At 44.4% G+C, this 22884-nt stretch overlaps 1 protein-coding gene across 3 annotated transcripts; it reads left to right on the forward strand.

Moving 5' to 3' along the window:
* The first annotated feature begins 204 nt into the window (after positions 1-204).
* NDUFA4 (NDUFA4 mitochondrial complex associated) lies at positions 205-13934 on the forward strand. Of its 3 annotated transcripts, none has more exons than XM_061586182.1 (4): positions 205-358; positions 5238-5326; positions 6390-6450; positions 13698-13934. In XM_061586182.1, exons 1-4 carry the CDS (start codon positions 317-319, stop codon positions 13752-13754), a joined length of 249 nt encoding a protein of 82 aa, XP_061442166.1. In that variant the 5' UTR covers positions 205-316; the 3' UTR covers positions 13755-13934. The 3 variants fall into 3 exon arrangements, with proteins under 3 accessions (XP_061442166.1, XP_061442165.1, XP_061442164.1); XM_061586181.1 differs by lacking the exon at positions 205-358 and adding an exon at positions 725-1017; XM_061586180.1 differs by lacking the exons at positions 205-358; positions 5238-5326; positions 6390-6450; positions 13698-13934 and adding exons at positions 945-1017; positions 2673-5219.
* Positions 13935-22884: the final 8950 nt, after the last annotated feature.

Genomic DNA, 22884 nt, shown 5'->3' on the forward strand with positions numbered 1-22884 from the left:
CTTTCGGCACAGGAGGTGGGAGATGAGATGACCTGGATTGTTTGGATCAGCAGCCCATCTTGAACCTTCCTGTGAGGTTGTTATTTAAAGTTCCTTTTTCAGCGTGGGGTTCAGGGCAGCAATCGCTTCCTTCCCGGTCAGAGCGCGGCAGGCAGTTTCAGGGGCAGCCGCAAGCAGGTCCTCGGGGGGGGGTGAGCGGTCGGGGTCCTCGAGTGACATTGGGCTTCCGTCAGGCAGCCGCAGCTGCGACCAGACGAAGGAGAAAGAGGAAAGGCACGCTTGTGGTGCCGCCTCCGAGGCCCCGTTTGCCGCCGCCATGTTCCGCACCATGTTCAGCCAGGCTAAAAAGCACCCAGCCGTGAGTCCCGCTAAACCGCCTTCCCCCCCCTTGTCGCGGGTGGGGTTAAGGGAGAGCGCGCTATATGCGGGGTTTATTTCCAGGGAGAAGGCGGCGCTATACCATTATTATTATTGACAATATCTATTATTAATATTATTATGGTCATCATTATCAATATTATTAAATATTGATTGTTTCTGTTATTAATAGTAATATCAGCAATACTAGTAAAGTTCTATTTAAATTACTACTGCTATTATTATTAACATCAATATTAATAATAATAAAAAAATGTAATGTCAATATTAATAGTAAATTTATATTTCGTCCTTCCTCCCAGAAGGAGCCCAGGGCAGCAAACTGCAAGCGAGAAACCTTGACAGCATCTCTTTAATAAAAAAAAAAAATCTTGAAAGCAAAACATCTCAGAAAGCAGCTTAAACAAAACAAGTTTTAAATGCAAAACAACTTTAAAAAAAAGAAAAACAAACAAACCCTGCTATACAGATGGGGATTGGGGTATTGCAGGGTTGGAGCCCAGCCTTGGCATGCCACTGCCTGCACGCCTGGGGCGGCGCTTCTCCTTCGTTTGCTTTATTGACTTTATTTTAAAACAGCCACAGCCCACCTTTTACCTCTGCAGATGCCGTGTGGAATGTGGAGAAACAAACTCGGAGGTAATGCACCATAGCCAACAGGAGCAGGTTAAAAGGGACCGTTGTATTTATCCAAAAGCCTCTGACGATGCCGCCTTTGCAGGGTAACACCCTTAGAAAAGATCCTCAAGTGAAAGGATAATTTGGCTTCCTGGGCCTAGCGGGGGCTCTCAGCTGGCACTGCGTCCAGGCCCTTGGGGGCGCTGCCTGGGGGCTTCTTCGTCTTTCTGGGCTGGCCTCTACAATGTAAACTGTCTGAAGCGCTTCAGTCACCTGTGCAGATCAGTTTACTGGGGAAGGGGGCAACGCTTCAGTTCACCAGCCACAATGCTGCTTTTCTGCTAATATGCCTTGTGCTAATGCCCCCCCCCAAAAAAAAACCAGAAAAAAGAGAGGCAACAAAGAGGCTCCTGTCCCCATCCTGGTGCCCTCCAGATGCTGTTGGAGCGACTCTCCCTTCCCGTCATCGCTGACTGCTGGCCTGGGCGGGATGAGAGTTGGTGTTCAGCAGCATCCGGATGGTACGATGGTGGGGAAGGCAAGCGGATGGGCAGAGCAGTCCTGCGGAGGCAGTACTGGGCATCCCACCACTTCCTCAGCCCCACTGGGGAGTCCTCCTGCTGCTACCTTTTTCTTCCTGCTGCTTTTACACACCCCCCCCGAATAAATATGCATGCCAGTTTCAAGACTAGGATAATTTTTCCCTGTCCCAGGGGCCTGCCCAGAAAAACTAGGTGACTTTGCATCTGGTGGAATCAAAGCTGCCTCTGACACCCTGTAGGAACATCCTGTTCTGGCCCCTTCAAACTACCCCCCCCCTTCGTGTTTCTCTTTCTCTGAGCTCTGTTGGTCAGGAAGGGGGAAGCATGCAAGCAAGAGAAGGTGTACAGCTGCTCTCTCTCCTTCTTGCCCACCCTTTCTGTGTGCTGTGAAGGGAAGGATTGGCCTACGGTGCTGTCAGTCAGCCACCGCCGTCTGCTTGCTCGCTCGCTCACCCTCCATTTGTGGACGCTGCAGCATACAAGATCATGGGAGAAGCATCCACCTCCTCTCACTTCCTCTCTTGTGCTGTTCTCCTCCCTTTGTGTGGTGAGGATTGGCCAGTGGTCAGGAATTACGGGAGTTGTAGTCCAAAACATCTGGAGGGCAACAGGTTGGCTATCCCTGCTGTGGCAAGCCAACCTGTACCAAGGTTCTGCAGTGCATGCTGGATCAGTTGTCAGCACACTTGGATGAAATGGATTATTTGGATCCATACCAATCGGGTTTCAGGACTGGTCACGGAACTGAAACAGCCTTGGTTGCTCTGGTAGATGATTTGAGGAGGGCATTAGATAGGGGAGAATCCACCTTTGTCCTCCTCGATCTCTCAGCGGCTTTTGATACTGTCGACCACAGTATCCTTCTGCTTCGCCTGGAGGGATTGGGAATTGGAGGCACTGTATTACAGTGGTTCCATTCCTTTCTCTCCAATAGGTACCAACAGGTAGCGTTGGGGGAGGAAGTATCAGACCCTTGGCCTCTCAATTGTGGTGTGCCACAGGGCTCTATCCTCTCTCCCATGCTATTTAACATCTATATGAAGCCGCTGGGGGCAATCATCAGGAGATTTGGGCTGCAGTGTCATCAATATGCGGATGACACTCAGCTCTATCTCTCGTTTAAATCTTCACCAGAGTTGGCTGTGGAGACCTTGTCCAAGTGCCTGGAATCCGTGAGTGGATGGATGGGAAGGAATAAGCTGAAGTTGAACCCTGATAAGACCGAGGTACTACTTGTGGGGGACAAGAGAAGGTTGGGCGACATTGACCTGAAGTTCAACAGGGTGAGTCTACCCCTAAAGGACCAGGTCCGCAGCCTTGGGGTTGTGCTTGATTCCAGGCTGTCCATGGAGGCTCAGATTTCGGCAGTGAGCCGGGCAGCCTGGTACCAACTACACCTCATACGAAGGCTGCAACCCTACCTTCCTGTTCACCAGCTCCCACTAGTGGTACACGCCCTGGTCACCTCTCGTTTGGACTACTGTAATGCGCTGTACGTGGGGATACCCTTGAAAACTGTCCGGAAATTACAACTGATACAAAATGCGGCGGCTCGACTACTTACGAATAGTCGCCGCCGAGATCACATCACACCAGTGTTGTTCGACCTACACTGGCTACCAGTTGTTTTCCGAGCCCAATTCAAGGTGTTGGTATTGACCTTTAAATCCCTACACGGTTCCAGCCCAGTTTATCTCACGGAGCGCCTTCAACGCCACCAATTATGCCGCCCGACAAGATCGGCCACACAGGGCCGTCTCTCAATCCCGCCAACAAAAACAGCCAGATTGGCGGGTACAAGAGAGAGGGCATTCTCAGTGGCGGCCCCCACTCTTTGGAACTCCCTCCCACAAGATCTCCGGCACGCCTCTTCTTTAAATGTGTTTCGGAAAGCCTTAAAGACCTGGCTCTTTCAGCAGGCCTTCGGGGTATCTGGGGAGGGTTAATTGTTATAACTGAAATGCCTCCTGCCCAGTTTTAATATTGTTGCTGCAGATGTGTTGTTTTTATATTGTATTACTGTATTTTATCAATTGTATTTTAACAATTTTGTAAGTCGCCTAGAGTGGCCATTGGCCAGATAGGCGACGAAGAAATTAAATTTATTATTATTATTATTATTATTATTATTATTATCAGGCCCATCTAGTCCAGCATCCTGTTCTCACAGTGACCAACCAGAGATGCCTGTGGGAAGCTGGCAAATCAATGCTTTGATTTGGATTCCTGCATTGAACAGGGGGCTGGACTTGATGGCCTTATGGGCCCCTTCTCACTCTGCTATTCTGTGATTCTAAGCAAGAAACATATCCATCATGACTAGTGGCCATTGGTAGCCTTATCCTCCATGAATTTGTCTGTTCCTCTTTTAAAGCCATCCAAGTCGGTGGCTGTTGTGGGAATGAATTACATAGTTCAGGTGTGCGCTGCGTGAAGATGTACTTTCTTGTGTCTGTCCTGAATCTTCTAACAGTCAGTTTCATTGGTTGTCCACGAGTTCTAGTGTTATGAGAGAGGGATAATTTTTTCTCTCTTGTCAATTTTCTCCACACCATGCATGTTTTATACTATCATGTCACCTCTGACTTGCCTTTTCTCTAAAAATATTATTTCTTACATCTGTATCCCACTTTACCTCCAAGGAGCTGAAGGTGGCATACGTGGATCTGTCCCTCCTAATTTTATCCTCACAACAACCCTGTGAGGCCGAGAGGCAGTGACTAGTGCAAGGTCACCCAGAGAGCTTCATAGTTAAGTGGGGATTCAAACCCTGGTCTCCCAGGTCATCGTCCAACACCCTAATCATTACCCTGCACTGGCTTCAAATGCTCCAGCCCTTCCTCATAGGGGAGTTGCTCCATCTGCTGAATCATTCTGGTTGCCCTTTTCTGAACCTTATAATAAATAAATAAATAAATTAACCCTTTCCAACTCTACAATATCCCTTTTGATGAAAGATGACCAGAACTGTTCCCAGTATTCCAAATGCAGTCTCACCATAGATTTGTATAATGGTACTATGATATGAGAAGACACGATTCACTAGAAAAGACAGTAATGCTGGGAAAAACAGAAGGGAGTAGAAAAAGAGGAAGGCCAAACAAGAGATGGATTAATTCTGTAAAGGAAGCCACAGACCTGAACTTACAAGATCTGAACAGGGTGGTTCATAACAGATGCTGTTGAGGTTGCTGATTCATAGGGTCACCATAAGTCGAAATCTACTTGAAGGCACATAACACACACACTATGATATTGGCAATTTTATTTTCAGTTCCTTTCCTGATGAGCCCTAGCAAGGCCAGGGATGATGGAAGTTGTAGTCCAGACCACCTGGAGGGCACCATGTTGGTTGCACCTGCCTGAAAGGAGCCACTTACCAATTTGTGATATGAAGGGTAGTGACGTTAACTGGTATACTGAATGAGTCCTGCTTCACAAAAAAACTCTTTCCTTCTGAAATATTTTCCTTGAAATGGTTTTGATGTGCCACCTCGACCAGCAGAGGCGGTGACATCTTGCCCTTCGTGCATCTTTCCTTCCTGTTTCTTTCCTTCTGTCTCCTCAGGTTTTTATTTATTGAGACCTGGTTATCCACTTGGGCATCTGACTCATTAACCTATGGTCCAAACATGTGATTTAAGACAATCCCAGTTTTCAGGTTTGGCTTTTAATGTCAACATTTTCCATTTCTTGTAGTTGTTTCCTCTCTTCCTGTTTATTGGATGTGGAGGAGTCGGTGCGTTTTTCTATATCGTACGCCTTGCTGTTCGCAGTCCTGATGTCTGGTGAGTGCCGCTCAGGGTAGTGCTAGACTTTTGCAGGGGACATTGTCACGGTGCTGACAATGGGCCCCCAACCACCACCACGTGGTTATGGCCCCCAGACACACTTCAGTGGTGGCCGTGCACCAGCGCTTTTGAAGGGGAGCTAAGTTTGACTCCTGTGGTAGCTGAGCCCCATCTTAAGGTAACTCATCATGCTGTGCCCCACCACATAGATCGTGTCCTGCCCAGACGATGGGGTGGTCACTGTGGATAGGAACTAAGCTTGGCACCTGTTGAAATGCACCACTGTCACTGAAAAACATTGGGGGGGATGATGATGATGCATGGTGGCGTGGCTGGATCAGGCTGGAGGGGGGCCCTTCCAGGCTCCTGTGGCACTTGGCCAGTGCTAGCCCCTGGCTGACTTAGCCCTGGGCCTGGTACCACTTTTTAAAGCATTGCCGTTTAACAGCACCTCCTGAATAAAATATGGCCTGCTGCGCTACAAAGCTCTTCACTGAGAAGTCGTCAAATAAGCCTTGTCCTTCCTCAGTTGAGTTGTATCTGGGGCGTAAAGAGCAGGATAGCTAAAAGGGTCTTAAATGAATTGCAGCGGAGAGTAAAACCAATTGACTTAGTGTGTGGAAAACACAAAGTTTTAGGCAGGAGCTGGTGATAGAGAGAGTGCAGTGTTGGATTTCTAGCATCGTGCTTCATCCAGCACCACCTCACAAGCTTACGAATGTCCATGGTGAATGATAGTAAAAATTTGCTTTGACATTTCTGAAATACATTCCTGGATTTAAAGATGTCTTACAAATATTGGCGTTACAGTGGACTGTTCTTTACAACCCATGTTACAAAAGAACTGTGCGCTTCAGAGGTGCTGAGGCCACCATCCTTATGTTGGTTAGAATTTACTGGGGACAGTTGTGTATTATTTATTTATTACATTTCTACCCCGCCTTAGCTGGCTTCATGTGCCTTCAGACCATAGCCTGGGTTATGCTGTTATGTGCAATTTTCTTCTTTCTATGAAGATGTAGTGATTGCTCTCTTCCTATTGTTGCAATTCTCTCCATAGCTGGGACAAAAAGAATAACCCGGAGCCCTGGAACAAGCTGGGACCCAAAGACCAGTACAAGGTGTGGTGCAAGAAGCTTAATGTTGAACCGCATCTGCCATTTTACCGCCCACTCAGTCACTTTGGAGAGGTCCTTTCGGAGCTCCTTGTAATGTGTAGGGTTATGACATTGGCTATTCTATAGGCCAGGTATGTCGAACCTGGTGCCCTCCGGATATTGCTGGACTCCCAGCAGCAAGCATGGCAGTTGGTGAGGGATGATGGGAATTGTAGTCCAGCAACATCTGGAAGCCCACATGTTCTTTTGTGGGGGGATGGGATTTTTGTGGTAGCTAAAAGAGGAATGGATTAAAAAAGGTTGGCAACATTGCTTTAGGAACGTAATAAGTTTTTTGTAGCCCAGCTCTGAAGATACTTTCTTGTGTCTTGCTCTTTCATGTCAGAGACACTGACATATGAATAACGTAGAATCTGCTTATGAGCTGTAGTGTAGGCTGTCTGCCCTTGCTCAGTTGTTGGATATTTAAGGCATCCCAGCTCTGTCTCCCAAAGGAATCCGAAAGCTCTGTTTCTCCCATATTTGGTTCTGTGTAAAAGCTGTTGTCCGGCTGTGTTAGTGAAAGAGATTGGAGGCATGTGGAAAGAAGAAATACTTAGAACAGAGGATTTAAATAACATCAGATGTTGAGTTTTGCATTCTCAGCAAAACATTTGAACTCTTGCAATGTAAACATCACTCAAAGATCCAGGAACCTTGCTAGCAGTCTGGAAAATAAAGGTTACTCTGGAAATCTTTCCATGCATTCTGAATAGGGATGCAACATTTAGCTGATTGATATTAAAACAGGTGCTCCTGATTTAATTAGAAAACAAATTAACTTTTAACAATTTTCTTTATGATCTGCAGGTAGCAAGCCCCACGTTAAAGGCATTTCCACCCGAGTGAGAGATGGGGGAAATGCCTCTTTTCAGAGGGTTCCTGCAGTAACACATACCTGCATTATCTAAACACCCAAGTCTTCTTAATCTGTTTTATTTATATGTAAATTATGGATATTTGATTAAAATTCACATGATACAAATTAAATTGGGTACCATCCCTAATTTTTAACTTTAGCTTATCATAATACCTTGATTTGAAAATCTTTGCATATGTGCAAATGCATCTGCATTCTGGGGAACAGGGCAACTAAGGTTTTACGCAGTCCTAATTTCACTACTGGGGGAGACTATTGCATGAGCTTCCTACTTCAATGGAAACTGCCTTATATCAGGTCTGATGATTTGTCTTTCTAGCTCAGGACTGGTGAGCTGCTGTGATTGGCAGCAACCCTCCTGCCTTTCAAGCTGAGATCTTTTCCATGTCCTGCTACCTGATCCTTTTTTGGGGGAGGGGAGTGCCAGGAAAGGGGCCTGGGACATTCTGTGATCATCACCAGTATATTTTTATGTCCATAATTGTGCCCAAAGCTGGTCACAACATACAAAATGAACAATAATAGTTAGAACAATTCAAAAAACATACTAAGAACAATTGGAAATAAACACAATGTCACTAAACACAGAAAATGAATTCATACAACATTAGAACAATGCAAATCAGCTAACCTAAAGTAACAGCCTAAAAGAGATAATAATGTCCAATAAAATGGGAGTGTGCAAAACTGCAAGGGGCGGGTGTCGCTGTTCTCAAAGCACATTCCACAGAAGTTCACCACAGTTAACTGGCATGCCCTGAATGGTCACCACACCTCCCACTTGTGGCAGCCTTCCGTCCCAGCTTTCACCTGGGTCCTCCTCTCTTAACTGCTTCCCCATCTCTCACCTGGGCAGGTAAAGGTTGCCATTCCTCCTGCAAGCCTGCACTTACCTGCACAGTTTTGATGTTGCTCACTCTCTCAACATCCCTTCCAACATTATTTATTATTCAGTTAGTATATTTGTATGCCACTTTTCATCACCAGGTGACCTCAAAGCAGCTTCCATAGCAAGAATAAAACAATATAATAAAATTCAGAACATAATAATAATAAAAAACTTCAACAATAACACCACAAAATATCACAAAACAAGCTCAAATCAATCTAGTCTGCAAAAGCTAGAGAAAACATATATATAGAGAGACAGAAAACAAATATACAATAAAGCCCCATCATAAGAACATAAGAAGAGCCTGCTGGATCAGGCCAGTGGCCCATCTAGTCCAGCATCCTGTTCTCACAGTGGCCAACCAGGTGCCTGGGGGAAGCCCGCAAGCAGGACCCGAGTGCAAGAACACTCTCCCCTCCTGAGGCTTCCGGCAACTGGTTTTCAGAAGCATGCTGCCTCTGACTAGGGTGGCACAGCACAGCCATCACGGCTAGTAGCCATTGATAGCCCTGTCCTCCATGAATTGGTCTAATCTTCTTTTAAAGCCATCCAAGCTGGTGGCCATTACTGCATCTTGTGGGAGCAAATTCCATAGTGTAACTATGCGCTGAGTAAAGAAGTACTTCCTTTTGTCTGTCCTGAATCTTCCAACATTCAGCTTCTTTGAATGTCCACGAGTTCTAGTATTATGAGAGAGGGAGAAGAACTTTTCTCTATCCGCTTTCTCAATGCCATGCATAATTTTATACCCTTCTATCATGTCTCCTCTGACCCGCCTTTTCTCTAAACTAAAAAGCCCCAAATGCTGCAACCTTTCCTCGTAAGGGAGTCGCTCCATCCCCTTGATCATTCTGGTTGCCCTCTTCTGAACCTTTTCCAACTCTAGAATATCCTTTTTGAGATGAGGCGACAAGCACTGTACACAGTATTCCAAATGCGGCCGCACCATAGATTTATACAAGGGCATTATGATATCGGCTGTTTTATTTTCAATACCTTTCCTAATTATCGCTAGCATGGAATTTGCCTTTTTCACAGCTGCCGCACACTGGGTCGACATTTTCATCGTGCTGTCCACTACAACCCCGAGGTCTCTCTCCTGGTCGGTCACCGCCAGTTCAGACCCCATGAGCGTATATGTGAAATGAAGATTTTTTGCTCCAATATGCATAATTTTACACTTGTTTATATTGAATTGCATTTGCCATTTTTCCGCCCATTCACTCAGTTTGGAGAGGTCTTTTTGGAGCTCTTCGCAATCCCTTTTTGTTTTAACAACCCTGAACAATTTAGTGTCGTCAGCAAACTTGGCCACTTCACTGCTCACTCCTAATTCTAGGTCATTAATGAACAAGTTGAAAAGTACAGGTCCCAATACCGATCCTTGAGGGACTCCACTTTCTACAGCCCTCCATTGGGAGAAGTGTCCGTTTATTCCTACTCTCTGCTTTCTGCTTCTTAACCAATTCCTTATCCACAAGAGGACCTTGTGACGCCCTTCCCTGGCTCTCCCTGTCAGGTTCCTACCTGCTCGTGGCTACTGCCTTTCACTAGGCACCACCAGGGACTCCACCAGTCTGGACTGTCCTTTTTTATGGTTTCTCTCTCCACTCTAGCACAGATCTCAATAGATCCCCCTGCTAGGCAGCACCACCAGTCACGTTCTACAACCAATGTTCCCAGAGACCTTGCCTGAGTCTCTCTATCCGGTTACATTCGTGACTGCGTGCCTATGCTGTTCCCAACCCCCTTGTATCAATGCAGATAACTCATAACTCGGGGTTGCTCTGGATACTTATAATGTTATCTTCTCCTCTTCACCGCTGCCACCATTTGTTACTGTTTCCCTTCAGCCTTGGTTATTACCTTACCCTCCCTTCTGGTCTGTGAAACCCCAGCCAAGGATCAGGTCTTCAGTAAACCAAAATAGTATTTATTAAATAACATTAATAACAAGATAACTTTGATAATGATCTACAAGCTTATGGTTTCATCTATTACTGTGATATTTGACTTATTACTAATCCGAACTCCACCTCCCTCTTTCTCCACACTCTCCTGACATACACCAACTCACACCCACCTCCCAACTCCACCAAAACAACCCACTAACGTCCACCTAACACCTCTCAAACAACCCACTAACGTCCACCCAGATTCAACTGTCATCCTTCCATTTATACTCTCAGCCATCCAAACACTCAGCCAATCATCCAGCATTCTCCTGCTCATTTACTCCCCCCTCCTCTTTCATTCCACTTACTATGTATCTTCTATACAAACAGCACTTACCATATATACATTAATACAGGAACATCACATACCTCTCCTCTTATTCCATGACTGCTAAGCTTCCTCAGAAGCCTTTGGTGAGGTACCTTGTCAAACACTTTTTGAAAGTCTAAGTACACTATGTCCACTGAATCACCTCTATCTATATGCTTGTTGACACTCTCAAAGAATTCTCATAGGTTACTGAGACAGGACTTTCCCTTGCAGAAGCCATGCTGGCTCTGCTTCAGCAAGGCTTGTTCTTCTATGTGCTTTGTTAATCTAGCTTTAATAATACTTTCTACCAGTTTTCCAGGGACAGAATCTAACTGGCCTGTAATTTCCAGGATCCCCCCTGGATCCCTTTTTGAAGATTGGTGTTACATTTGCCACTTTCCAGTCCTCAGGCATGGAGGAGGAACCGAGGGACAAGTTACATATTTTAGTTAGCAGATCAGCAATTTCACATTTGAGTTCTTTCAGAACTCTCGGGTGGATGGCATCCAGGCCTGGTGATTTGTCAGTTTTTATATTGTCCATTAAGCCTAGAACTTCCTCTCTCGTTACCACTATTTGTCTCAGTTCCTCAGAATCCCTTCCTGCAAATGTTAGTTCAGGTTCAGGGATCTGCCCTATATCTTCCACTGTGAAGACAGATGCAAAGAATTCATTTAGCTTCTCTGCAATCTCCTTATCGTTCTTTAGTACACCTTTGACTCCCTTATCATCCAAGGGTCCAATCGCCTCCCTAGATGGTCTCCTGCTTTGAATGTATTTATAGAATTTTTTGTTGTTGGTTTTTATGTTCTTAGCAATGTGCTCCTCAAATTCTTTTTTAGCATCCCTTATTGCCTGGTAAACGTCGCAAGACATCACCCTAAGAGTCGGAAATGACTTGCACTATAAGTGCGGGGACACCTTTACCTTTTTATTGTCTTCTTGCATTTCTTTTGCCAGAGTTTGTGTTCCTTTTTATTTTCTTCATTTGGACAAGACTTCCATTTTCTGAAGGAAGACTTTTTGCCTCTAAGAGCTTCCTTGACTTTGCTCGTTAACCATGCTGGCATCTTCTTGGCCCTAGTGGTACCTTTTCTGATCTGCGGTATGCACTCCAGTTGAGCTTCTAATATAGTGTTTTTAAACAACTTCCAAGCATTTTCGAGTGATGTGACCCTCTGGACTTTGTTTTTCAGCTTTCTTTTTACCAATCCCCTCATTTTTGTGAAGTCTCCTCTTTTGAAGTCAAATGTGACTGTGTTGGATTTTCTTGGCAATTGGCCATTTTCATGTATGTTTAATTTAATAGCACTATGGTCACTGCTCCCAATCGGTTCGACAACACTTACATCTTGCACCAGGTCCCGGTCCCCACTGAGGATTAAGTCCAGGGTTGCCGTCCCTCTGGTCGGTTCCATGACCAACTGGTCTAGGGAATAGTCATTTAGAATATCTAGAAACTTTGCTTCTTTGTCATGACTGGAACACATATGCAGCCAGTCTATTGTATGACTGTTCATGACTCCAAGAGGAGAAAGTTACACCACTGGGGCACCATTATAGAGAAGACCCTTTTCCAGAGAGAGTGATGTACCATCCATCTGGTGTTGGAGTTTTTTCAGGCATTCTAATGAGCGCACAACAACAGCTATCTTGCTTCATAGTGGCCACCCGGAGAAGCCTTCTTATAAGCTTAAGTCCTTACTGACAACAAATGGGTAGAGCCCAAGGCCACTGCCTGGGATTTCTACAGCTTGCTGGGCCACACCTTTGAGAGCTACAGGTGGAGACAATTCAGCTGGCTGGCTAGGAAACAACAGGTGTGTGCTTCCAGGGTGTAGCAGATGGTTCCCAGAGTCCCTCTCTTCAAGGCAGTTAGAAACCACGAGCCCTGGCTGATTCCTAAAATACTATCAGTTGGCCTGTTTCATCTCATGCGCCAGCTGCATCTTCTGTGTGCTCTGTTGGCAGAGCTGTGGAGATCTGTATTGCATGAACTATGTATACAGTAGGACAAAGGGCAAAGATCGGGTATTGTACCATTGGTGCTAATGTTCAAGATCACTTTTCTGAAAGCCCAGCCCTGTGCATCCTCTGAAATGAGCCCCATTGACTTCTATGGGACTTACTTTCAGGTAAGAGGGGATACTATTGCCAGCTTGAATCTCAGCCTTCAGCAGTCCTGGGACTGTAGAATACAGAGGATAGTAATGTTGAGTTTCCTTTAGTCTGGGAATTTATTAATTTTCTTACCCACTCTTCACAGTAAGATCCCTGCGCAAGTTACAGCAATGTGATCATACAACTGGAAACAAATGAAATGAAACAATTAATATACAGTTATTTTTTTAAAAAAGTAAAACAATTCCAAGCAAAGCCACACAATATAGATTAAAACTTGCAGACTTTTGAGGTGCAGGTTATTCAGTTAGCCTTTATTATGAAACGCTATGAAGCTCAAGGTTTGTATTCTGAACAATCGCATGACCCTCCGGAGCTGTTTTTCAGGGGGAGTGGGGTGTGTTTGCAGTGAGTAGGGAAGATTGGTGAAAATGGGGTGTCTTGTCTTGGCATGAGCCGAAGGGTTTCCACTTACGTAATGCTGCCATTTGGATACATCCTTAGCTGTTTAAATATAGAAGATCCTTTTCTGGGAATTCAAACGTGCAATCCAGAGAAAAATTAAGCCTGCCAAGTCCATTGAAATCAAATGACCCAAAATGGAATGTTTCATTCTAGGCCTTCACATGTGCTTTTTTGCCATTTCATGATCTGTATCTCTAAAACTATTCAGCTCTAAAGAAAAACAAGTTTCTTTTGGACTTTCTCTTTTTCTTTTAATGCTTGAATGACTTGCCTTTATAATCAGTGGAAATGCAGCAGCTGATTGCCGTGGTCAAATGATGGCCCTGTCGTTCTGTAGCGGTGGTGCTGAACTCATGGGCCAGACCTCCTAGTTTACAGCCTAGGAGTGGACCCAAGGTGAAAAAAATCTCCCCTTGGGTCTACTCCAAGATCCTGCTCACCAGTAAACAGTGACCTGGGACTTTCCAAGAAAGCATGGAGTGGTGCGTCCTGCATCCTGCACTTAATTCGTAACTTTTCTCTTAGTGAAATAAAGTTTTGTTCTAATATGGTCTTGATCCTAACAACTTCATTTCCCTACTCCAGTTCTATGCGGTTAATGTGGACTACGACAAGCTGAAGAAAGAAGGTCCCGATTACTAAAGAATAAACTTTCTCCCTTTGCAAGCTGCACAAGATGAAGGTCTTCAGGTCTTCCAGGCGCCATCCGCACAATTCATATGCTTAAATCATCCAGGAAAAATTGGTTGCACATTGCACTTAAATCATGTTCTGCAAAAAAGCTTGTTGGGACTTAATAAAATCTAACGTTTGAAATCTTAACACTGTTTTCTTTTGTGAAACAAGAATTTCCAACCACAGGCAGGTACATGAGCTAAATGTTATGACAAAGTCAAGAGAATTTTATGATCAATATTTCTTGCTTGTAGCCATAGGGCATTACATAAAAATAAAAAGCAAATGTATGTAACAGATATAAATGCACAAGACAGCTGAAACTGCTCATGTGACATCAGTTAAAAGTAACTTCTCTTGAAAGGTAAAGCCAACTACAAAAGTACTTCATGGCCTTTATTTTTGTCCTTTTTTCTGAAATACTTTCACTAGAGAGCAAGGAAGTTTTTTATTTATTTATTAAATTTATACTCTGCCCTTCCTCCAGAAGGAGCCCAGGGCGGCAGTCTTCTGTGGCATACTCACATTTCTAGTGTGGAAAATGGCAAAATCATCTGTATTCCTCTGGTCGTCAGTGTCGTATAGAAGAATCAATTGGATGTATGCCCATCTTGTATGGGAAGGAAGGAGAGAGCTGAATGTTCAAGTAGCTGCCTCAGAAGGTGGTCCTAACCAAGTCTACTCAGAAGTAAGTCCCACAATTCAGTGGGGCTTCCTTGCAGCTAAGTGGAGTTAGGGTTGCAGCCTTAGCCATTTTTGAGGGAGTGCTCTGTAGCACCTGTGTCTGAATAGCAAGATTGACACCAAAACGTGTTGGGTTTCTGCAAGAGCCCCACTAGAATAGCTAATGCAAGGAGATGACTGAAACATTCATTTGCTGCAAGTTCAGTGTGTTGAGAAAGGCAAATTATGTTTTTTAAATGATCTACCCTGACTCCTAAACAGCATTCAAGGAGGCTTTCAAGAATTGAAATAGATGCTAAACAACCATGGTGGTGCATTTGCAGATAGATGTGAGCATTTGTGGCTGATGTGATCCGCAAACATTGTAGAATGCGTAACGTTTGGCTTTCTGCTATGACTATTGGGATATTTCCCAATGGCTTCTCAAGTTTTGCCACAGTAGGCCTCTGAATGAAATATTATTGCTATTATTATTATTATTATTATTATAGATTTATTTGTACCCCGCCTTTTGGCGAGAAGGCCCTCAAGGCAGCTTACAAGTACATCAGTATAAGCAATACAATTCAAAATCAAGTAACATCATTAAAAAAGCAACAACAACAACTATGAAAATGTACAATGTATACAATACAATAACTAGATATAAAATAAGGTAATTCCCACATCATATAACGAAGGACTTGGACCTGTGCAAATGTTAAGGCACATGACAACAAATTCCTGGTCGGAAAATAGCCCACGAACGAAGGGCAAGGATACCAAGGAGAAAAACAGCAAAATGTGACTACATGACCTTTAGTGTACTTTGGGAATAGGGGAGGAAACACCCATGCAAGAAAATCAAAATAGTTGCATTGACTTAATAGCTCATTCAGTCTAACGGTTAGAGGCTCAACAGTTCCTAGTATTGATATATGCCCCACACGACTCCTTCCTAACTTTGTGCCTTCCTGATATTTGGGGCAACAGCTGCCATCAGATCCAGCACCATGTGGTCCTGCTGACCGGTGTTGCCAGGAGTTGCAGTCTTAAAGCGTCTGGAGGGCACCAGGTTGGGGAAGACTGCCTTATCCTATAGGGACTGGATGTTTTCTTGCCTAATCAAGATCAATACAAAACTTTATTATAGAAGAAAGGGATTGGGTAGAAATGTATGAGTGTACATTTATAGACGAATTTATGCTCCTTTCATTTTGAGAATTCGGATAGGGATTCTCAGATTGGTCCCGATAACCTCTTCTCTGAGTCTTGCCTGTACATCTCTCCCCTAGCTTCTCTGTGTTCTACTTTATAGAAGACAGGTGTGGAACTGCATGCAGGCTATGGGCCGTATTCATATCTGGACAGCCTTCTTGGGGGCTGCATTCTGATGGTGGGCAGGGCCCCAAGAGAAACCAGGCATGGCTGTCTTGTTTTTTTAGCATATGTTATGTATTGTGTCTATTTTAGGGGGAGCTGCATGTAAAATTTATGTAAAGTACATACCATTTTAGGTCTAATAGGAAAGCGCAGAAAGTGATCGCTCAGATTGAAATGATGGATGTCCAATGGCATCATAAACTTGGCGTCTGGATGGAGTTTGCTAGAAATGGCCTCGCAGGCCAGATTAGGCCTGTAAGCTGTAGGTTTACCATCACTGCCGTAAGAGGAACAACCTGTACAAGAAACTGTACAATATATTGCTGGAAGGAGATCCATGTGCTCTGTGCTAGAGATTGAACCTGCACCTTTCTGGTTAAAGGGGGGGGAGGGGTTTGCTTTTGCTCTTTGTACCATTTGCGAACCTACAACATGGTTCCCTTTTAAGCACACGTGCATGCATACAGCATTCAGAAAGCAAAAAGCAAAAGATCATTAAAACCTGGTTCATTGGGCTCAGGCGAAGTGCCTGAAAGCTGAAGCAGTTCTATTTCATTTTTAAATAAGTGAAATCAATGTCAAAATGTAAGTACTCTTTTGCACTTCTCGTATTGTGAATTTCAGGGACAGCTGGCAGATGCGAAACACAGAAATATATATTCCTAACCCATTACGTTCATGGCTGCCTAGGCTTCTGCGAACGCAATAGATAAATTGTGCCCGTCCATTGCTGCGAGATCAGAGAGCTGCCGGCCAGAAAGTGCTTGGTAGGCAGGGCTGAGGTGTTAGAATATTAAGTCAGGGCCTTGGAAAGGAAGAAATAGTTGCCCGTTAAAAATTAATAGGAAAAATATGCCAGGAGATATCGGCAGTGCATAGTTCAGATAAAAGATGCAGAGGAAAAGTAAAACAGCATAGAGCTGGATTGGTTTCAAAATTTCTGATAACTGAGAATTAGTTATCTGAAGCGTGCTGCATTTATAGGAGTGTTACATTTTCCCTTGGAAGTCTTATGGCAGGCATGCGTGCCATCAGCCAAGATGGCAGCAGGAGCATCAGCCCCTTAGAGATGCAGTAATGGCCACCAGCTTGGATGGCTTTAAAAGGAGATTAGACAAATTCATGGAGGACAGGGCTATCAATGGCTACTAGCCGTGATGGCTGTGCTGTGCCACCCTAGTCAGAGGCAGCATGCTTCTGAAAACCAGTTGCCGGAAGCCTCAGGAGGGGAGAGTGTTCTTGCACTCGGGTCCTGCTTGCGGGCTTCCCCCAGGCACCTGGTTGGCCACTGTGAGAACAGGATGCTGGACTAGATGGGCCACTGGCCTGATCCAGCAGGCTCTTCTTATGTTCTTATGAGAAGGCTCTGCCGCTGTCTTGGTTGATGGCAGCCTTGTGTGCGCAGCAGCAGAAGAGAGAGGCAGGTGGAACAGGCAGGAGCCGTGTGCCCAGGGCAGGCTGGTGCGCGAGGGCCTAGTCATGCCGTGCGCCAGACCTGACTACTATATAAGAAATAAAACAAAATACAATTAAAATTGATATGAATATTTAATATGGACAAACCGCAGAGCACCTGAATGAAGCTCACAGACAACTGGTAGTCCAGACCACAGTATGGCAACCTCTGATTTACACAATAATGTGAGTGAAATGCTGACAATTGGGCAATGTAATTTAGACAAGTTTCAAAGCTGAGAGCCAGTGTGGTGTAGTGGTTAAGGTGTTGGACTACAACCTGGGAGACCAGGGTTCGAATCCCTGCATAGCCATGAAGCTCACTGGCTGACCTTGGGCCAGTCGCTGCCTCTCAGCCGCAGAGGAAGGCAATGGGAAACCACCTCTGAATACCGCTTACCATGAAAACCCTATTCGTAGGATCACCATAAGTCGGAATCAACTTGAAGGCAGTCCATTTTATTTTCAGAAGCTGGTAACCATCCTGAGGCTGCATTCCATGGTTCCTTTATTGTATGATCTTTTGGGGCAGTTCTGCCTGAAGCTGCTGTTGGATCTCCTGGCCATTTAGGAAATGCTTTTTGCTCCAGCTGGTTGCTGGACTTTGCTGGCTCCAGAAGATTTCTTCCAAACTCGCTTGGTGGGATCAAGTGGCGCTGATGGCTTGCTTTGCTGTTTCCAGCAAACACTTGGAGGTCTTGACAAAGCTGCGGAGAAAACAGGTTATCCCCCCCATACAAATCCGCTTTCTGTATTTCCAGCACTCGTTTTAAAAAGAAAATCCACAACTGAGAATGAATAAGCAATATTCATTATTGATGCCACATTGTGGGGTTGTACTCATATTTTTATTTGATCATCTGTAATGGTTTTTTATGTCAAAGAGAATATTTTGTTTTTTTTCTATTATGCTATCTTAAATGCATATTTTGTTTTTGACCTTCATCTGCCATTGATATTTTGTAATGGCTTATTGGATGTTTTAAGTTAGGTTAGGTTGCAACCTGCTTTGAGATACAGTTATATATTGGTGGTAATATAAAAGGGTATAAAAAGGATTTCAATAAATAATTGCATTCAAAGTGCTTAGACTGGTAACAATAATGTTTGCTTGAATGAAAATGCTGCTTCATATCTTTATGCATGTGCAAAATTAGGCTTTATTTGTCTAATAAACTATGTTCTCAGTCCCCAACTCAGCATGGTTTTGTGCAGTAGGTGTACTTTGTCTTTGACCTAAACATGCGAATTGAGAACAAACTGCACTTACAGGAACAAGCTGCACTTACAAGATGAAATACTTGGCAGGCTGGATCAGAGAGGGGATTTGTAACATCAGGAGTGGGGAATCTGAAGGCCTCCAGATGTTGTTGGACTCTCATCAGCTCCAGGCCGCATGGTCAGCTGCCAGGGATGATGGGAGATGTAGTCCAACAACATCTGGAGGACCACAGGTTCCCCATCCCTCTGCTGAGAGACTTTTTTAAAAAGTATTTGTACAAGCCTCCTTCCAGAAAACGGTTGGCATGATACTGACAAGGTCTTTTGCAAAGTCAGCTTTACATTTATGGGCTTCTAGTAGCAGCTATGTCTCCCTTGCTCCAGCCTTCACCAAACTGGGGCCCTTCAGATGTTTTGGACTCCTAACTTCACTGGCCCTACGCCATATGATGAGAGTTGATGTACGAAACATCTGGAGGGCCCCAGTTGGTGAAGTCTGTTGCACTGCATCTTAAGATGCTGATTCTCAGAAAAGTTAGAAAATATATATATATATATATATATATACACATACACAAAAGTAAGCAAACTTCAGTGCCTCCCTTGTGCCTGAGGCTGTACTACTTCAAACTGGTGGTGATGGCTCCTGTAACTAAGTTGGGTATGGAGAACCTTCAGCCCTCCAGATGTTACTGAATTACAACTCCAATCACCAAGCATGACTGATGGCCCAGGATGATGGGAGTTGTAGTCCAACATCATCCAGAGGGCCAAAGGTTTCCCATGATTCCCAGCACAGAAGAGACTAGGCTGGTACTCTTCTCCACCATTGGTTTTCTACGTGGGAATTCCTAGCTGTCATCTGAAGCGGTACAGCCCAGGCCATTTATCACTTTGGTTGAGTGCTTGACTTTTGTCATCTTGTATCAACGACTGATATGCCAAAGGCAAAATGAAATTAGCTAACGATGCTATCTATAAGATATCTCTTGGGAAAAGCTATTTTTACTAAGCAACTTGCTCTGCTGAACACAGTGGTCTATTTATGACATTTATTCTTTGACTCTTCTGTGTCTGTGCAATCACTGCAGTTACAGCCACAAGGTATGTAAGGCAGCAAGCATGATAAGAGAGAGGGTGAGAAAGATGTGGGTATTATTTTTGAGGCAAGCGCTTGGTATAGGAGCAATGATGTGTATACATTCAAAACAGTAGGATAGCGAAAGGCGATGCAGAAGAAGCCGGGGAAACTGTGCGAGTGTGAGGTCAGTGGTGAAGAGATCAGATCACCCTTCACCAACTTGGTGCCCTCCAGATATTTTGGACTGCAACTTCCATCTAGATGCTAGTTGCAGTCCAAAATGTCTGGAGGGCACCAGGTTGGTGAAGGAAGGCCAGATCAGCTGATTTTGGTCAAGAAGCAGTAGCTGTTACACTAGCTGTGTTATGAAGATCAGAACCTTTATCTTGTGCCAAAGTATCAGACAACTCTTTTAGAACTTGCATAGCCATTAGATCGACTAATTTGAAAATGTTTATTGCTGATAAACATCTTAAAATCTTCCCTAGTTTACAAACTGAACAAAATAGATCATTGTTATGAATACATCATTATTCTCCCCCTCAAAAAAACAAATATATCGAATGCATCTGCTCCCTCTTATTTGAAGATGTACATCTCTAATAGATCTATACTACCAGCCCAACTGTCTTTGCAACAACAGATCTATATTACTGATAGTTTTTCTCTTCCAACTATCAGATCTTCAGATTTGTTTAGCTGCGCTCTCATTAGCTCTCTACCAATATCATATCAATTATTAAATACTGCCTTCCGCTAATTATTTTTGCTCTCTAATTGTAATCTCAAAATTCATTCTCCCCCACCCCCTTTAAAAAAGAGTTAGGGATTTTGCATCATCAGATTAACATTTGCAAAATACTTCCATTTACTTCCACAAGTAAACTGCCGCACTCCATTTCACACCCTACATCATTTGCGCCCATCAAAATATACTTGCAGCAAGCACAAGTGTTTTTGGCGCAATAAAAGCTACTCGCATACCAGGGTGTGTGTTTTCTCTTCCCATGATGGGGTACCAATTATCTAGCTCAAATACACTTTAGATTTGCTGGTCTGACACTGTCACCTTGTTCCTGCAGTTTCTCTCTCTCTCTCTCTCTCACGCACACACACACCCCTCACATGTACCCCAAATGCCCCCACACTCACTCTCCGAGGTGCTGCTTTGCCCCTTTAAGAGAACATCCACACTCACTTCTAGAAATCGGTAAAAAGATTTTCCTTGTTGTTGCTAAATCAAAACCTGAGGATATCACTTACAAATTGAGGTGTCCAACTATTTTTTCCTGAAGTGCCAAGGATTCTTAAACTCCACAGAGGAATTGAAATGTACACTCTCCCCCTTGAACCGTTGTGCTCATAACACTTGTAAATTTAAGGCTGGATGCTTGTACTTGACAAAATCTATCTTCTCCCTCAGCACGGTTTCAAATGGAGGAAGCTGCCTTTGGCCTTTATAGCTCTCCACTGTTTGCAGCGGACTCTAGACTGACTGACAGCAGCTCCCCAGGATTTCAGGCAAGGGGTCTCTTCCTGATACCAAGATATGGACGCGGGACCTCCGCCACTGAGCCACGGCCCATTCGCAGCATCTGACAGGCTGTTTTATCCTTTCCCCCAGAAGCTGTGGAACAATGCTGTACAGATTAAGGCTGTAATCTTAACCCCATTTACCTGGGAGTAAGCCCCAGGTAACTCAATAGGATTTATTTCTGAGTAGACACGGCTTACATTGTTAGGTTTTTAAAGTAGGCTTCAATACTGTAATAAGGAAAAAAAGTCCATCAACATGGAACTCTGCACATTTTAACCCAGGGATAGAGAACCTGCAGCCCGCCAGACGGTACTGGACTCTAACTCCCATCAGCCACATCGCCTATCAACAGGGATTATGGGAGCTGTAGTCCAGCAACATCTTGGGTGCCAAAGATTCCCCACTTCTTTTTTAAACACTTGGTGGGGTGGGAGTGGAGAACTATAATCTTCAAGGCAGGTTCTCAGTCAGCGGAAGGGGGGGAAGAAGAGTTGATAACAAAATGCCAAATGGAAGAGGGCGGGACGTTCCCACAGACATTAGGGCAACACTCACTTCTGTGGTTAGAGTGCTGGACTACGACCTGGGAGGCCAGGGTTCGAATCCCCACCCAGCCATGAAGCTCCCTGGGTGACCTTGGGCCAGTCACTGCCTCTCAGCCTCAGAAGGAGGCAATGGGAAACCACCTCTGGATACCGCTTACCATGAAAACCCTATTCATAGGGTCCCCATAAGTCGGAATCGACTTGAAGGCAGTCCATTACCATTTTTAACTTCTGTGGAATTGTGAACAAGTGGAGCAAGCAGCCAGACTGAACATATTAAAACCAAATACGTCCAAATATTTATTCTCTATCAAAAATGGTTTTAACAGTTGGCTTGGAGAACTGTTTAGACCGGGGGGGGGCCTGCTGGGGGGGGACTGCTGGGGGGGGACTGCTGTCCCTCCAGATGTTCTTGGACTCTCTCAGCAGCCCCAGCAGCAAGCACAGCCAATGGTCAGGGATGATGGCAATTCTAGTCCAGCAACATATTCTAAATGACTATTCCCTAGACCAGTTGGTCATGGAACCGACCAGAGGGACGGCAACCCTGGACTTAATCCTCAGTGGGGACCGGGACCTGGTGCAAGATGTAAGTGTTGTTGAACCGATTGGGAGCAGTGACCATAGTGCTATTCAATTAAACATACATGAAAATGGCCAATTGCCAAGAAAATCCAACACAGTCACATTTGACTTCAAAAGAGGAGACTTCACAAAAATGAGGGGAGGTAAAAAGAAAGCTGAAAAACAAAGTCCAGAGGGTCACATCACTCGAAAATGCTTGGAAGTTGTTTAAAAACACTCTATTAGAAGCTCAACTGGAGTGCATACCGCAGATCAGAAAAGGTACCGCCAGGGCCAAGAAGATGCCAGCATGGTTAACGAGCAAAGTCAAGGAAGCTCTTAGAGGCAAAAAGTCTTCCTTCAGAAAATGGAAGTCTTGTCCGAATGAAGAAAATAAAAAAGAACACAAACTCTGGCAAAAGAAATGCAAGAAGACAATAAGGGATGCTAAAAAAGAATTTGAGGAGCACATTGCTAAGAACATAAAAACCAACAACAAAAAATTCTATAAATACATTCAAAGCAGGAGACCATCTAGGGAGGCGATTGGACCCTTGGATGATAAGGGAGTCAAAGGTGTACTAAAGAACGATAAGGAGATTGCAGAGAAGCTAAATGAATTCTTGGCATCTGTCTTCACAGTGGAAG

Source organism: Rhineura floridana, chromosome 10 (genome assembly GCF_030035675.1).
Source record: "Rhineura floridana isolate rRhiFlo1 chromosome 10, rRhiFlo1.hap2, whole genome shotgun sequence".
Lineage (NCBI taxonomy): Eukaryota > Metazoa > Chordata > Lepidosauria > Squamata > Rhineuridae > Rhineura > Rhineura floridana.

What these genes read in the sequence shown, in the direction of transcription:
- NDUFA4 (XM_061586180.1), top strand. Translation starts at nt 984, where the DNA reads ATGCCGTGTGGAATGTGGAGAAACAAACTCGGAG. An exon ending in GTGGAGAAACAAACTCGGAG is followed by an intron (nt 1,018 to 2,672) that starts GTAATGCACCAT and finishes AATCTTCACCAG; the next exon opens with AGTTGGCTGTGGAGACCTTG.